We start from the raw sequence: 15,592 nt of genomic DNA, 5'->3' as shown, positions 1-15,592 counted from the left end.
TACCAAAGAGTAGTAGTGTAGAGGGAAACGAAGATATGCATCCAAGCAATCAGAGAGACTTGAGTCATCTTACCCTGTGTGTTGTTCTGCTTTATAACTGTTTACATTTTATGGATCAGTGTATTTTAATTTTTCCCTGTTGTACAAGCAAATTAAGTGGATTAAATACTACCTTTCCCACTCTGTGGATGTCAAGAGGAATGAACCAAGTTAAATAGAAAACGCTGTGTCTTTCTAGGATCCTCAGAAGCTTAAGTCTTCGGAAGTTGATGGTGGGGCACAATCATCTGCAGAGCCTTCCACCTCTTCAAGAACACATTCCACTGGAGGTGCTGGACCTTCAGCACAATCTATTGACTAAACTCCCAGAGACACTCTTTGTCAAAGCTCTGAAGTGAGTGTCAGTATCAAACATCTTTTGTCCGCATTATCCTTTGGAGTGTATGGGCTGAAAGTGGCACCTGTGTGACTGTCCTTGCAAGGTGCCATTTGCATAAGAGATTATGAGGTATGCCCTTGATGAGGCGGTTATTCAGGTGCCATAAGGGAAGCCATCAAGCTGATCTGAAGGAATCAGTCCATGTTACTGTATAATTACAGGAAAACAGAAGCTGCCAGAAGAACTTTGTCTTTAAAAGTAGTCGTAAGTTCAAGTGCAAAGAAAAGAAACCAGTCAGATTCAGGTCATTTGAGAGCAACAAGAGAGACCCTTTACAAATGAACAGTCTCTCCTAACTGTATTCACACAGGAGTTACCCCTTCTTTAAAGAAGCCCTTCTTTAAGTAAAGTTTTATGTTGTCTGCTTCCACCAGTATTACCCATGGGCTTTTCAGTACTCACTGTTTACTGTAAAAATGCATCCACAGTGCATATAGCTAGTAAGTCATTCGTAGACTCACAAATCTTAATGTGACTAGGGATGTTACAGTATTGTCTGGCTTCCTGTCTCATACTGCTGTCTACACTGGCATTTGTACAGCTCCTTTTCCTTGTTAATGGAGTGGTTTGGTTGATGTGAAATCTGATTCTTGTGCTTGCTGTGGTTAGCCTCAGGTACCTGAATGCATCTGCCAACAGTCTGGAGTCCTTGCCCTCCACATGTCCAGGGGAGGAGAGTTTGAGCATGCTGCAGCTGCTATACCTGACTAATAACAACCTCACAGATCAATGCATCCCTGTCTTGGTGGGACACCCTAACCTACGGATCCTGCATCTGGCAAACAACAACCTGCAGACTTTCCCTGCGAGGTAAGTCAGTAAGGCTGTTGGGCAAGACAATGCTGGGAGGAAGCTGCCGCCTCCCCATGATTGGACGTGAGTCAAAGTCAGAGTGAGATGCTTTCCCTGTGGCTTGAAGACAAAAACCTGACATTTCTACATACAAAGGGAGGAGAAGCATGTTAAGGGGGATTGGCCCAGGGTAGTGTTGGCTGTAGGTTTTCCTGTTCTAGTTAAGGTGCCATCCAGGGGGACCAAGGGATGGAACTTGTTGTGTTGCGTGTGTGGGGGGATGGGGTGATATTTCTTTGCAACTTCAGCACTGATGGTGAAGAGTCTGTCTGTTGTACAAATCCAAGCCAGGCTTGGGGACCCTGCATCTTAACAGAGCATCTCTTAGGACTTTGGATCTCCTGTCAGTAAATCAGAAAAGTAGCTCGTCAAGGACAGTGTCTATAGATACCTCATCTGCAACTTCAGAAAGTGACAAGTTCATGTCTGTAAGATACAGTATTTTTTTGTTTCCATTTCAGCAAACTTAGTAAGCTGGAGCACTTGGAAGAACTGAATCTGAGTGGAAACAAACTGAAAACAATTCCTACAACGGTTGCAAACTGCAAGCTGCTTCATACACTTATTGCACACTCTAATGAAATCAGCATTTTTCCAGAAATCCTGCATTTGCCCCGTATTCAGGTATTTGTATAGAGAAGATAAAGAGATATCTGGGTAAAGTTTGGGCTATAGAATGAGTAACTGCTCGGAGAGAACAGGAGGTCCCAGCAAGGCCAAGTGCGAGGTGCTGTACCTGGGTCAGGGCTGCCCCGGTATCAATCCAGACTGGGCATGAATGGCTGAGAGCAGCCCTGCTGAGAAGGGCCTGGGGAAGCTGCTGGGTGAGAGGCTGGACATGCCCTGGCCATATGGACGGGCACCCAGAAACCCCCCACACATCCTGGGCTCATCCCCAGTGGTACAGACAGCGGGTAAGGAGGGGATTCTGCCCCCCTGCCCTGCTCAGATGAGATCCCACCTGGAGGGCTGCACCCAGCTCTTGAGTCCTCAGCACTTCAAGGGCAGTCAAGAAGGACTTAGACCTGTTGGAGTAGGTCCAGAGGAGTCCATGAAGATGATCAGAAGGCTGGAGCATCTCTGCTGTGGCAGTGGGCTGAGTGGTTTGGAGTTGTTCAGCTTGGAGAAGAAAAGGGTCTGGAGTAACCTTATTGCAACCTTGCTTTACCTAAAGTGACTAAAAGAGAACTTGAGAGGGACTTTGAACAAAGGCATGGATTGATAGCATAAGGGGAAATGGCTTTAAAGTGAAAGAGAGTAGGTCTAGGTTGGATATTAGGAAGAAACTCTTCCCTATGAGGGTGGGGAGGCTGTGGCACAGGTTGCCCAGCGAAGCTGTGGCTGCCCCATCCCTGGAAGTTTCAAGGCCAGGTTGGACAGGTCTTGGAGCAACCTCTTGTAGTGGAAGGTGTCCCTGCCCATGGCAGATGTGTTGAAAAAATGAGCTCTAAGGTCTCTTCCAGCACAGACATTCTGTGGCTCAATGATTTTGCTTGATCAACCCGAGAAAAGGCCACAGAATATGCATTCTAGATCTCTCACCTTTCTGAGTTGATCAAAGATCATGTCATTCACCTTTACCTCCTGTCTCTGACATTTCTGGTTTCTTGCATTTGAGACAGTGGGCAGTGTTAAATAGGTAGGTAGGTTTGCATATAGAGCCTTTCCTTTATCTTTGGTGTGACCTAGTCTTTCAGTATTAGGAGTCATGGCTATTACAGGTTGCTTATAAATCGTTCTTCTTCTGACAAGTCAGATCCATTTCCATGACCTGTGTATGAGATACAATAAGTAGCAGGGTTGTATGATGTTTGTAAGGAGCACTGGAGTAACTGATGACACAACACAACACAGTATTTTCTTTGTCATGCTGTTTGTTGCTACTGCAGTTTGTGGATTTGAGCTGCAATGAGTTAACTGAAATCCTAATCCCTGAGGCACTGCCAGGTGCCTTGCAAGAGCTGGATCTGAGTGGAAACACAAACCTGGTGTTAGAACACAAGACACTGGATATCTTCAGGTGAGCCATTGACATGTCAATCCAGTAGTGACCTGCACAGGGAAGGGTAACTCTTGCCAGGAGAGGAAATGGGATAGTAAAGTAAAAGCACTTTATCACTGCATGGTGGAATAACATTCCCTGCCTGAGGCAGCTGAGACTTACTGTCTTTGGGAAGGGAGAAGTCTGGGTCTGAAACATCAGAGCAAGGAATTTTTCAGGTGGTATGAAGTTTTCCCAGGTGTCTCTGTCATAAGCAGCCAGGCATCTCCAGAAGACCTAGACCTTAAACTCCTTTCCTTCATGCAGTTCTTTCCACAGACTGCTGTCTAAAACTAGACTGGACAAGGTCCGAAGGCCTGTTCAGCAGGTTCTAGAAAAGCATAACTTCTGTTCTCTCTGTAGTCACATTAGCACACTGAAGATTGATGCTAAGCCCTCCCTCCCGGCAGACTCGGCACTCACTTCTGTCTTCTGGAGTCACGGAGTAGCTGAGATGGCAGGCCAAAGAAATAAGTGAGTATTATGGTCTGCTGAACACTGACACTGTCTTCTGAGGATATGGGGCAGAGTGCACTGCTGAGCACCAAAGCAGACCTGTTTTGCCAAGAGCTCATCCTTCCCTTTTTCTCTCTGAATCTCTTACTAAGTCTTGGTAACTCATGTCTCCACACTACCTTTTGCCTCAATTTTCACACTTCCCAGTACACTTGGACTCTCCTTCCCTCTGCAGCAAAGATGCTTTTTCTCTTGCCAGCTGTGCCTGTGGCCCTCTCCTGCATGTAGTCAAGGAGGATTTGGGAGTTCCAATAATAAAATGCAGCTGTACATCTCCCAGGCTAGTGAATGTAGGGATAGTGGCTTTGCTGCCCTGTGAGAATGACACTCACAGCAAGGTGCCTGATGGCTGTGGTTTTGAGAACAAGATAATTTTTTGAGACATATTAACTTAGCTTGTATGCTTTTCTGACAGGCTGTGTGTATCATCCCTGGCACTGGGGAGCTTTGCAGAGGGGGTAGAGGCTGTGTATGGCATGTTTGATGGTGACAAGAATGAAGAACTGCCACGTTTGCTGCAGTGCACCATGGCTGATGTGCTCCTGGAGGAGGTACAGCAGTCTGACACCATGTTCATGTCCAACACCTTCTTGGTCTCCCACAGGTAGGACAGTGAGCAGGCTGGTCCTGGTGGGACTTGCATAAGGTATATCAATGTTAAGTGGGGTGAGGCAGCCCTCCAGAATGCCTGCCAGTAGAGTCTGGAGCCTCCTACACCTTCTCCTCCAACAGGAAGCTGGGCATGGCTGGGCAGAAGCTGGGTTCCTCTGCTGTCCTTTGCTACATTCGTAATGAGGTCGCTGATCCAGCCAGCAACTTTTCTCTGACGGTGGCCAATGTGGGGACGTGCCAAGCCGTTCTGTGCCGAAGCGGAAAAGCACTGCCTCTCTCCAAAGTCTTCAGTCTTGAACAATGTTCAGAAGAAGCCAGGAGAGTCAAGGAACAAAAAGCCATTATAACAGAGGTTGGTTTGGACCCTTTTCACTTCAGCTTCCACACTCACATAAAAGCTGGGCACAAATACATGAGCTCGGCTGTCTGCATAACATTATAGGGGAGAGGGTGACATGAAGGTTCTGATCTAGTGCTTCCTGCTCTGCTTCATTTGCTGATTCACTGTCAAAAATTGCTAAATTTTAGGAATTTGCAAATTCCTAAAACTCTTTGGCCTAAGAACTATGGGCACAGGATGACTTGTAGTACACAAAAGTATTAAAATTATTTCTAGAAAATCTGTAAAGGTTAACTTTCTAAACACTTGGAAATAACAGGGAAGTTCCAAAGAGTGGGAAAAATAGGTCTGTAAAGATCTTGAGAAACTAGTGCCGATCACTGTAGCTGTGTGCTCAGTGGGTCCTTTTAAAAGTATCAAATTGCTAGATAGCAGTATTTTTCGTGAGCATAATGGGTAACTGTGTTACAGCTCTTCTAGGTGTAGCACTCTGGCTACTGACTGAAAATAACTATGGGATTAATGTAGCACGTTAAATAGTTTAAAAACTGGCTCATTAATGGCTTCTGAAAAAGAAATGTGAAATTATTGTATAAGAGACTTCCCTGTGCGTCTCATCTGCTGGATTTTAATACTTGGCGGCAGCAGCAGTGCTGACACCCAGAGGATACAGAAATTAAGAACACTGAAATTAAACTCAAAACGCTGACTTGAAAAGGGACTGAAGGTTGTGGGCACTTCTCTTTATGGGAGACCACTGCCAGGCTGGCCAGGAGACCATCTAGCAGAAGGGCATAATACATCCTGATTACACAAACAGTTTGAGATACCTACCTGTTCTTTTTATCTTCGGGTTGTAGTGTCCACACTTCACAATGCAGTTATACATTAATAAAGAGGGAAATACTTCAGATAATACACAGAAATAGTTTAATGTCTGGGTAACCTGTCTTGCACTGAGAAAGTTGAAAGTCACTGTCTTGTACTAAAAAAAATAAGTTTCACATAAGACTAATCAGTGAGACTCTCTGATCAGTGTACTGCAGGTAGATTAGCTGCACATTTCAGAATTGTCTGCTACAATTCTTCAGAGTGCAACAAAAAGTCTTGTGGGATAAAAGTGTGTTATTGCCAGCGGGGATGATGGTGGTTATTGTACCTGGTCATCAGTGAATATTTGTGCTGTACTACCTGCACCTAGATCCCTTTCTCCAGTGCTGCAGCTGTGTAACTGGCATTTCTCGAGGCTCCAAACCAGCATATGAGCAGGGGAAAGTTTGCTTTCTAAGTGATCCTAATAGCACATCCAATGCCACTGCCTTATTTCTCTTGTCTGCAGGACAATAAAGTCAATGGTGTGACTTGCTGTACTCGGATGCTGGGCTGCACGTACCTGCATCCTTGGATCCTGCCCAAACCACATGTCTATTCCATTCCACTGACTGTACAAGATGAGTTGCTACTTCTAGGGAACAAAGCTCTCTGGGAACACCTTTCTTATGCAGAAGCTGTCTCAGCTGTGCGGCACCTACACGACCCACTAGCTGCTGCAAAGAAACTCTGCACTTTAGCACAAAGCTATGGTTGCCAAGACAATGTTGGTGCAATGGTGGTATGTCTGAACATCAGTGAGGACAACTGCACGTGTGAGATGCACGGCCTCACTCTGACAGGCCCTGGGGGATTTAGTTCTACCACCACCAAACCAGCAACACCTTCATGTAGCAGTGGAATTGCTTCAGAGTTCAGCAGTGAACTGTCTGCTTCTGAGGTTAGCAGTGAGGTGGGCTCTACTGCATCAGATGAACACAGTGCTGTTGGTCTTGATGGCAGCTTGCTACCACGACAAGAACGACGTTGCAGCCTACATCCTGTGCCCCCCTCAAGCATCTTTCAGCGCCAACCTTCCAGTGCCACCTTCTCTAGCAACCAGTCTGACAATGGTCTAGATAGTGATGATGAGCAGCCTGTGGAAGGTGTGATGACAAATGGCAGTAAAGTGGAGGTAGAGGTGGACATCCATTGCTGTAAAGGAAAGGGTCTGGAATTAGAACATCCTGCTGCAGAGTACAGCTCTTCTACTCCAGGGCCAGAGGATGACTCTGGGCTTGTACTCATCATTCGCAGGCAGAACAGTGTAAACAGCAACACTGTGCAGAGAGGGGTTAAGGAGAAGTGTGAACTCCAAAAATCTCTTTCCACATGTTGTCTTTATGGAAAGAAGCTTTCCAATGGCTCCATAGTGCCCTTGGAGGAGAGCCTCAACCTCATCGAAGTAGCGACAGAGGCACCCAAGAAGAAGACAGGCTATTTTGCTGCTCCATCCCAGATGGAGCCAGAAGATCAATTTGTGGTGCCACATGATCTGGAAGAGGAAGTGAAGGAACAAATGAAGCAGCACCAGGAGGATAGAGGAGATCAGGAGCTGAAAGAAGAACATGCAGCATCCCTGCCAGAGGAGTTTGACACAGCTTTGTAACCCTATGAGTACTATTCCCACATTATCTGTCCCAGAAAGCTCTGTTTAATAAGGGCTGTCATGCCCTCTGAGGGAGCTGGGATCTGCAAGGAGTACAGACACCTGCTGCTTCCTTAATGGAGTTGAGGAAGAATCAGGAAGGCCAACGTCTGGGCTGCCCACTCAACCACTGTAGCATCTCTGCTGTTCTGTGAGCACACAGATCAGCAGCTGAGCTCTGTGTTAGGGACTGTCTGGTAAGTCCTTGAACCCTGAGGTTCTGCCAGCTCTGCCAGAAAGGGGCTGCTGTGTGTGGGGGGGGTGAGGAGGCTGCTGAGGGAGAAATGCTCAGTGTTTAGAGTCCTGTGAATATTTCTGATGCAGTGTCCCACCCTCCCCCCCAGCATCTGACTTTGTTATTCCTTGAAAGAATACAGACAGTTGCAATGAAGCTGACCTGAGAATGGTTTCCTACATTAATTGCAAGCACTTTTATTTATTGCACTTAAACTGTTCTTTTCCCTTTCAGCCCAGCACTTTATTATTTAGGGTTAGGGGAGAAAGGACTCTGCAGCAGGTATGCTGTGAACTTTTCCCAATGGATGTTCTTAGGACAGTGGAGGACTCAGGGTACCAGTGTTCTGATGAGCACTGGTGTAGGGGAGAGTGAAGGTTATGGTGGGATCATTCTGTGCAGGATGAGAAAATACATAGCTGAGTGATAAGCAGGTGCCAAACAATTCATTTTATATGGAGCACAGGAAAGATCAGCTCAGGACTGGTTGATTAAGGCAACATGTAGATCTAGTGGTTCCAGCTGCAGAGCACAGACCCACCTCAGCAGCAGCCTGGCCACCTTCATCATGGATGCTTCACAGCAGAGGCTTCCTCTACAGAAGACATGGGATAAAGCCAGGAGCTTGTGCTTGTCTCAGTGCTCAGCCAGAAGAGCCAAGCTGTAAACAGTGGTGTGCTGCTCTAAGACTGGCAGAAGCATCCAGTGCTGTTTTCCATCAGCATAAACCTGTGCATTGTCAGTTGCAGTGTCTTTGCTTGCCTCTGGAAGCAGGAATCATATTCCAAATACACAGCAACCAGCATTTCATGGTACGTGCCCAATTTGGCCACAAACAAGGTGAAACTTGTTCCTGCTTAGCCTTCAGCACAAAAGCAAAAATTAAACTTTTCATCTTATTAACATTTTTATCAGCACTGAAAAAGATGTTTAAAACAGTCCCACTAATGATGAACTGGCTAGTCTGCACTCAGAGGCCTTGTGTTTCCGTTAGGATTTTTGGTACAAGGTGTAAGTTGGCTGCTCATGTCGTCATCTTGTATAAGAGTTGTGGAGAGCACTGCCTCTGTAGCATGCAGATTTGTCTTCCTTTCTGACAGAGCTGGATAGCAGGTGTCCTTGTCATGTCAGTGGTGGTGCAATAATCCTTACTGTGATGTGGGCTAGTGCCTTTTCTTCATTAATTATATATTTATGAAGAAAACTTAAACATTTCTTCTGAAGAGATTTGTAAGGCTTGAGTTGTCTATTTTTGGATCAAATTTGGGCCTTGCTCAGAAGGAAATACTGTGCAGACTATTTGTGGAATTCTGTCAATATAGATCTTTTCACAAAATCTAATGGAGTTTTACTGAGATTTCAGAGCACCTTGAATTTCTTATCACTAGGAAGAAAAGGTATTTCTATCATGCATGAGGAGGAACATTTTAGGATATATTCTGTGCTAGCTGCAGTGTAATCATGAAAGAACCCAAATTTTTGCAAAGTTTAAACTCTCACAATTTTGGTTGTTTAAATGCCTATTTCATTTGGAACTGGAGGTTGAAGCTAATTCTTAAAATCCCAGGAACAACAGTATTTGAATCCTTTAGGCAGAGGAAAAGCAGCAGAAAAGATTCAGATGCTAAACACCAAAACTCTTTCATGTTATCATCATATAAGTATGCAGAAGAAGTTCATCCCAAATGTTTTCAACTGCAACTTTTGATTGTCACTGGTGATAATTTTACCAAATATCTGTGCCTAGCCTCACAGTTTCTGATACCTGAAAGGGCTGTAGAACAGCCTCCATTCGGTATGAGACTGATGCAGAAACCCTTATTTCTGAGTAAGACTCTGAAAAGCCCTGCACGCTGAGCAGCATGTATGAATGAAAATCAGTTCTCCATTTCTTGCACTGATATGGAAAGTCCAGTGTGTCCTTGCCAGTCTGAATCAGTAGTATTGCATGCAGAATTGCCACAAGGAGTTAGTAATGAATGGCTCTACCTAGCTCAGTGTTGAAGGAATAAGGAAAACACATCTGTCTGCAATAGAGCACGCAGATTCCTGAACTGCACCTCTTAGAGGTAGTGGAAGAATGGAACAGAAGGAATTCCTACTTGAACTTTTTCTTCAGTGCTGTCTCTGGTTTTGAAGCAGAAAGGGAGTTTAATTACAGCCAGCTCCTATTTTCTATGGGTGTGAACTGTCATGGAAGACATGGCTTGTTATCTTTCTTACATTCCAGGCAGAATCCACAGATTTCTGTGAAGCTGGTATTAAGGACTCCAGGCAGCACAGGCTGAGTTGACTTTACCTGTTCCAAATAGTCTTTCTCTATTTGACTAAGACAAGTGCTGGTGTCCTCAAGCAGCTTTTGCATATTTTCCATGTGCTTCTTCCAAGGATTAAGCTTTTCCATTTCTGCCACAGCATTGTGATGCTTTTTCTCCAGTCATCCAAAATTTTTTTCATGCATTAAAAATAGTGCCTGTTCATGACAAAAAGTACGGCTTTTTCCTAGGCCAGTTTTGGGTGTCAGCAAACACACTGGCATAATTTTTTTCACACAAATGTCTTGGATTTTCTAACACAAGATTCCTACTGCTGAGACATGCTTCAAGGTCACTGTCATCCAAAGAAAAGGGTTTTTTTCTGACATTGGTCAGACAGTGGCTGGTTTATCTTCATCTGTCTGGTGAGCACAACTCTCAGAACAGAGTGCTTCCCTCCACTACCTTTTGTTTTCCTTCCTCCCTGTGTGTCACCCCTACTTTATTTATTAACTCTACCTTAGATTTCAAGCTCCCAAGGAGCACTGCTGTATGTGGAACAGGTATGAAAGGGCGAGTTTACTGAAGGACTCATAGCAGGGTATAGAAAGTGTCTTCCCAGTTATCTTTCTGTTCTCCAGTCCCTTCCCTGATTTTTGTTTTTGGAGTTTGCAGAGATACTATGTGATCATCACATAACCACATCACTGTGAATGTCCCACTCATTTGCAGACTTGCTGTTAGAGAGGGATTCTCACCTTGAGGTCCTCAGGCTATTTTGTCCCTGCTGAGCAATGCAAGCCCTCCCACACTGCATGCAGCCACAGCCAAGGACGTTGCTGGTCCATCTCTTCAGTAATTCTGGCTCTGCTGATAAGCATACTTGCTGAGAAGGGTACTCTAAAGGCACTGCTCTGTCCTGTCCATAAAGGTTTCTGTAAAAGGAACCCATAAAGGTTATATTGAGTGGTGGGTAACGGGGGCTCAGGTGTTAAAGGTAAGAGATAGCCCCCAAGTTGCCCCTAGAGCAAGGAACAGGCCCCAGTGGAGGCAGCATCACAGACTGTTCATACCAGACAGGAATCTTCAGTTAGATGGGAGGATAACATCCTGTTCCAAGAAGAAGGAAGTATTCCCCTCTCTCAGGGACAAGCTGCTGTGAAGTGTGAAATCTTTCCTGTAGTACACAGGACCTTCAGTCACACATAAGGCTTTGGACCTGTGGGGTTTCTGCACTCCTTCCAGATAGATGCTGGTGGCTTTTGTTTCACTTGCCAAAGGCCTTTCTTCAGGCAGATCTCCTCTTTGGTCTTGTGCAATTATTGTCTGGTGTTCTATTGCTCTCTAAAGACTCAACTGTACTTTTCCTCTTTTTTCACAGTTTAAAATGTTACCTTTTTTAAATGATTCATATGATCTGGCGCATGTTAAATATTGCAGTGTACCAACTGTTTACTAAATAATCCTTTTTCATGTTTTTTTTTTTTGTTTTTAAAAAGGAGAGTATTTTCTGTATCCCACTCTAGCATGCACCTATAAGGATCCCTGTTTTTATTGTGTGTGGGAGTAGGTTGTCTAATGAATGTGCCCTCAGCACTGTGGCCTGTGTATTGCTTTGGAAAGGCAAATAACATAAGATTGTTGGAAAACACTAGTCCATTGAGATGTATAGAGAGGTACAGGGAGGAAGAGTATTTTTGCATTGAATTTTCAGCTGACTTAGCAATAAAGATTTTTACTTTCATCTAACAGCTTATTCTGATTCTGTTACTGTGCTGGAAAAAATCTCTGCAATATCCCAGTCAAAGGTAGCTGTGTCTAGCAGCAGCTGTGGTGTAGGTTATTCACTGAGCTCTGTGTGCTATTTCACTCATCAGCCTTCCATACAAAAACTTCTTTCAGAACACTGTGAGGGTAGAATTAGGCTTACCAATTATTAAGGCAGCTTTGTTTCCTGCTAGAGGAATGCTGCCCTGTGAACTTGCTCTCAATAGCACTGTACAGCTCTAGAAGTAGCTGCAACAAGAGGAAATACAGAAATGTTAACAGGACAACAATGGACTGTCCACGTAAATCCCTGTGCTGAGACCCTTGATGTTAAAAAGCAAAAAAACCCTGAACTAAAACCAAACTAAATCAAACAAACCCCAAAGCAGCTAGTGTGTTCCTACTTAGCATCTGTTTTACTTTAGTGTCTCTAGTTCAATAGTGTTCCATGGTTTTGGTAATTGTGAGGATTTGGTCACTGGTGCCAGTGAAAGAAGAGCTACATACAAGGCAAAGCATGTTTCTAGTATGTTTAGTTTTTTTTAATATGGGCAGAACTCATCTGTGAAACTACAGCGGTTCCATCCTCATATGAACAATGCACACAGTGGACACTGCTCTGAAGTGGCATTTTATTTTAAGACATGAGTTGGTGATTCTAGTGCTACTTTTCCCAGTTAAATTTCCTATAAGTTTTTCTAAAAAAAAAATTAGGAGCAGCGTCTCATTTCTCCAACTTGTACACTGAAAATGTATTTTGAAAATAATATACTTCTATATTCAATCACCCATTTGGTCTCATAAAGCTTTTGTCTGATTATCCCAATCCAGGACATCTTTTTAAGCAAAACTCTTGTATACAAGTCATATAAAAAGACCATTTCATACATAAATGCACCCTCTCCAGGAGTTTGAAAAGGCATTTTATCACAAGTTTGACTGAGTTTGAGAGGTTTTTTCAGGATATTTTCATGGCTTTGTAAATGTCATGTTCACAGTGGTCTGTTAATTCCAAGAGACCTACAAGGAAGCAATAATTAATTGTTACAACCATGGGCCTCAGTCACTTGTTCTTAAGAGCTCTTTTCTCAGCAGAGTCACATGCCTTTTGTAGACAGTTTCAGCTACAAAAAGCTGTTCATTGGCAAAAGCATGTAGTGGCAGTACTTGTGGCAAGGCCTCACTGGAGAAGAGGGCACCTGAGAGTGGGATGGAAGGGCTGCCTATGAGGCCGGGACAATCCATTGCATCAGCTTTGAGCCACTAATAACTCAATAATGCAAATTCAAGTTACGGGTAACCTGACTCTACCATATTTAGAGCTATGCTAGCTTGGTGAGTGTTCTGTAGCATTAAGGCTGTGCTGTCCAGAAGAAAGGAAAGCATACTGCTTCATCTCAGTAAGACTGGCAAAAATCAAGACTATTACTGGAGTGGAAGAATCATTTGAAAGTTCTTATAATTGCAGTGGCTTCTGTTTCTGTTCATGAACTGTCCTGTAATCTCTGACAGCTAGGCCTGCACTGAGCAGGTATGCCATGGCAGCCATGCAGCCCAATAGGCCAGCAGCAATCTCTGCCCCATGCAGGCTGCACCAGAAGCCCTGATAGCCTTTGCTCTGATAAAGCTGCTCTCTCTCTTTGCACACTGATGAATTATAAACGCTCAGCAGAGAATGGAGGAAATAGTACAGAGCAGGCACAGTGCTAACTGCAATCACTATGTACAAGGTGCATTCAATCAGCAGCCATGCTGGGAAGTGCCACGGGACCTGCAGAACACTAACCAAAATCAGAACACAAGGGAAGACCAGGAGACACCCTCCCACGACCATCGCTGCCCTTGCAATGGGCAGCTTCAGTAGGTAGAAACGTTGGTCAAGCTGCTGGGCTCGCTCCCCCTCCGCTCCGCCGAAGCCGCTGTAGGCCCCGCCGTACTGGTAGTAGTAGATGCCCCCCAGGGCGGGGAGGCCGGTGTATCCTCCCGCCGAGCCACAGGACACGGAGCTGCAGACCAGGATCAGGACGGCGAGCAGAACCTCCACCATCTGGCAGCAGGCTGGAGGGGAGGCCGAGGTGAGTCTGCGGCCGCAGAGGAGCGCCCGGGAGGGAGCCGGGCCAGCCGCTGCGCTCCGCAGGACAGAGGGAGCGGCTCCCGCCGGCCGCGCTCACCCCGGCCCGTGTGCAGGTACAGGCAGTGGCGGCGCTCCAGCGACCCCGGCACGGTGCGGCTTCCTCGCGGCCCCTCTGCCTCTGGTGCGGCCACGGCGCTAAGGAGAGATGATGGCAGGGATGGCAGTGACCCGTCCAGGCCCCTCGCCGCCGCCAGCCCGGTCCGCTCAGGCCCGGCGGCGACCCGGAGCCCTGGCGCCCTCAGCGCCCGCTGCCCTCACGCCCGCTGCCCTCACCGCCCGCTGCCCTCACCGCCCGCTGCCCTCGGCGCCCGCTGCCCTCACCGCCCACTGCCCTCACCGCCCGCTCCCCTCAGCGCCCGCTGCCCTCGGCGCCCGCTGCCCTCACGCCCACTGCCCTCACCGCCTGCCCGCCCCGGCACGTTCCCCCCGCGCAGCACGGGGGCAGCCCTGCTCCGCCATGGCCCGGCGCGGCCCCGCTCCGCCGGCGCTGGGGCCGGGGGGCCGGGCCGGGCCGCTCCGGGGTACCGCCGGCGCGGTGAACTCCGTCTCGTCCGCTCGCCTCCGCCCCGCCGCCACTTCTCTAAAGTAGTGGAAGCTCCGACCGGGCTAGGCCCTGCCCCGTCTGAAGGTGCTCAGCTCCTCGGCGCAGGTGCGCGGTTTTCCGGCACCTGCGCACGGTTCACCAGCTGCTGGGATGTGTGCCCGCTCCCCTTCGCTTCCACGGACACGGTCCCCGCAGCCCCTTGTGGCGATAACGTCTCGAGGTTTCTCACCTACCACAGAACATGCTTGTTAGAATCCACTGGAAACTGACTAAATTTATCTAACTAAATTTTCACAATTGTACAAGTTCTGCCTTTTCCTGTGCTGTGAGTTTTGGTGAGTGTTCTTAATTCAGTTTTTCTGCCACCTCGTGCCTCTGTAAACTTCATCCGTGCCTCTCTTTCTTATGCAAACCCACTCCCAGCTTCTCTGGGCCTGCCCTGGCTCCCCTAAACCCATCCTGTGAAGCAGTGATTGCACCTCTATGCAGCACTCAAGACACAAGTGCACTGGCAGTTTACATCAGCAGAACAACTGTCTGTCTTGTCCTGGCAATGCACAGCATTTTGTTGCTTCTCCAGCTACCCCACCACAGAACCTGTGTCTCCAGATACAGTCACTAACACCGTGGGAGCTGTCCTGCAGTGCAGCTGTGAGGTTCCAGTTCAGCCCTTGGCAGACCATGATCAGGTAATTTTCTTTAGATATGTTATTTTATATTTAGCCATACAGAATGAAGTAGACCCGTTTTGTGTCTTTTTGCCGGAGGCCACTTCAGACTATATGATGGGATCTTTTTACTGACGATAATGTCCTACTGCTCTCCATCTGTCCTCCCATCCTGGAGGGAGGAGACCCCTTAGCACAGCAACCATCACCTTCCAGCAGAGGAGGTGATGAATTATTGGTTATTGGTTATTGGTTATTGGAGCAAAGGCAAGTCAGGATCTCACCCATACAAGTGTCAGCATTTCTCAGGACTGGTAAGGGCAGAGCTGATTCAGGAAAGGGAGAAGAGTAAGGACAGCAGGACAATTTGAAAATACAGAAAACTCCACATTCAGGCAAATGCTTTTATTCAAGAGTTTGACCAAACACTGTCTGTAAAAGCTCTTTGCTTTTACAGCAAAAGAATTGCAAAGATATACTTTAATTACATTTAGGAAAACACATTTTTGGGAAAACAGTTACACTGTAAGGTCTCAGACGCAGTACCTGAATATGTGCCATGAGAGGCACACATTCCAAATTTGTCTCTTAAATGCAGAAATACATTTCCTCCATCTGCAAGGCTGGTGGCAATAGACTGTTTCACCCTTCTGTCTCTACAGGAGCAACAG

At 46.4% G+C, this 15,592-nt stretch overlaps 2 protein-coding genes across 5 annotated transcripts in view; one reads left to right on the top strand and one right to left on the bottom strand.

Moving 5' to 3' along the window:
• PHLPP2 (PH domain and leucine rich repeat protein phosphatase 2) overlaps positions 1-11,557 on the top strand; it is a 28,949-nt gene extending 17,392 nt beyond the window's left edge. For both annotated transcript variants that reach the window (XM_074550620.1, XM_074550621.1), the window contains exons 12-19: positions 239-394; positions 1,049-1,249; positions 1,753-1,915; positions 3,181-3,311; positions 3,696-3,806; positions 4,264-4,452; positions 4,581-4,812; positions 6,140-11,557. In XM_074550620.1, the coding sequence (XP_074406721.1) occupies positions 239-394; positions 1,049-1,249; positions 1,753-1,915; positions 3,181-3,311; positions 3,696-3,806; positions 4,264-4,452; positions 4,581-4,812; positions 6,140-7,279 (2,323 nt within the window). In that variant the 3' untranslated portion in view covers positions 7,280-11,557. The remainder of the gene's footprint in view (positions 1-238; positions 395-1,048; positions 1,250-1,752; positions 1,916-3,180; positions 3,312-3,695; positions 3,807-4,263; positions 4,453-4,580; positions 4,813-6,139) is intronic.
• MARVELD3 (MARVEL domain containing 3) lies at positions 10,201-14,460 on the bottom strand. Of its 3 annotated transcripts, none has more exons than XM_074550636.1 (4): positions 14,110-14,460; positions 13,747-13,844; positions 13,362-13,633; positions 10,201-11,824 (listed from the first exon to the last, which is right to left on the bottom strand). In XM_074550636.1, the coding sequence occupies exons 1-4, from the start codon at positions 14,166-14,168 to the stop codon at positions 11,735-11,737; spliced, it is 519 nt and encodes a 172-aa protein (XP_074406737.1). In that variant the 5' UTR covers positions 14,169-14,460; the 3' UTR covers positions 10,201-11,734. The 3 variants fall into 3 exon arrangements, with proteins under 3 accessions (XP_074406737.1, XP_074406739.1, XP_074406736.1); XM_074550638.1 differs by having other exon boundaries at positions 10,201-12,595; positions 14,110-14,458; XM_074550635.1 differs by having other exon boundaries at positions 10,201-13,633; positions 14,110-14,458.
• Positions 14,461-15,592: the final 1,132 nt, after the last annotated feature.

Source organism: Zonotrichia albicollis, chromosome 13 (genome assembly GCF_047830755.1).
Source record: "Zonotrichia albicollis isolate bZonAlb1 chromosome 13, bZonAlb1.hap1, whole genome shotgun sequence".
In the NCBI taxonomy this organism is placed as follows: domain Eukaryota; kingdom Metazoa; phylum Chordata; class Aves; order Passeriformes; family Passerellidae; genus Zonotrichia; species Zonotrichia albicollis.
This window is presented reverse-complemented; position numbering and strand designations above follow the sequence as displayed.

Excerpts from the sequence above, each read along its gene's own strand:
- MARVELD3 (XM_074550635.1), bottom strand. The coding sequence starts at position 14,168 with ATGGCGGAGCAGGGCTGCCCCCGTGCTGCGCGGGGGGAACGTGCCGGG. Across the intron at positions 13,845-14,109 it reads CGTGCCGGGGCGGGCAGGCG|CGCCGTGGCCGCACCAGAGG; the intron begins GTGAGGGCAGTG and ends ATCTCTCCTTAG. Across the intron at positions 13,634-13,746 it reads GTACCTGCACACGGGCCGGG|CCTGCTGCCAGATGGTGGAG; the intron begins GTGAGCGCGGCC and ends CCTCCCCTCCAG.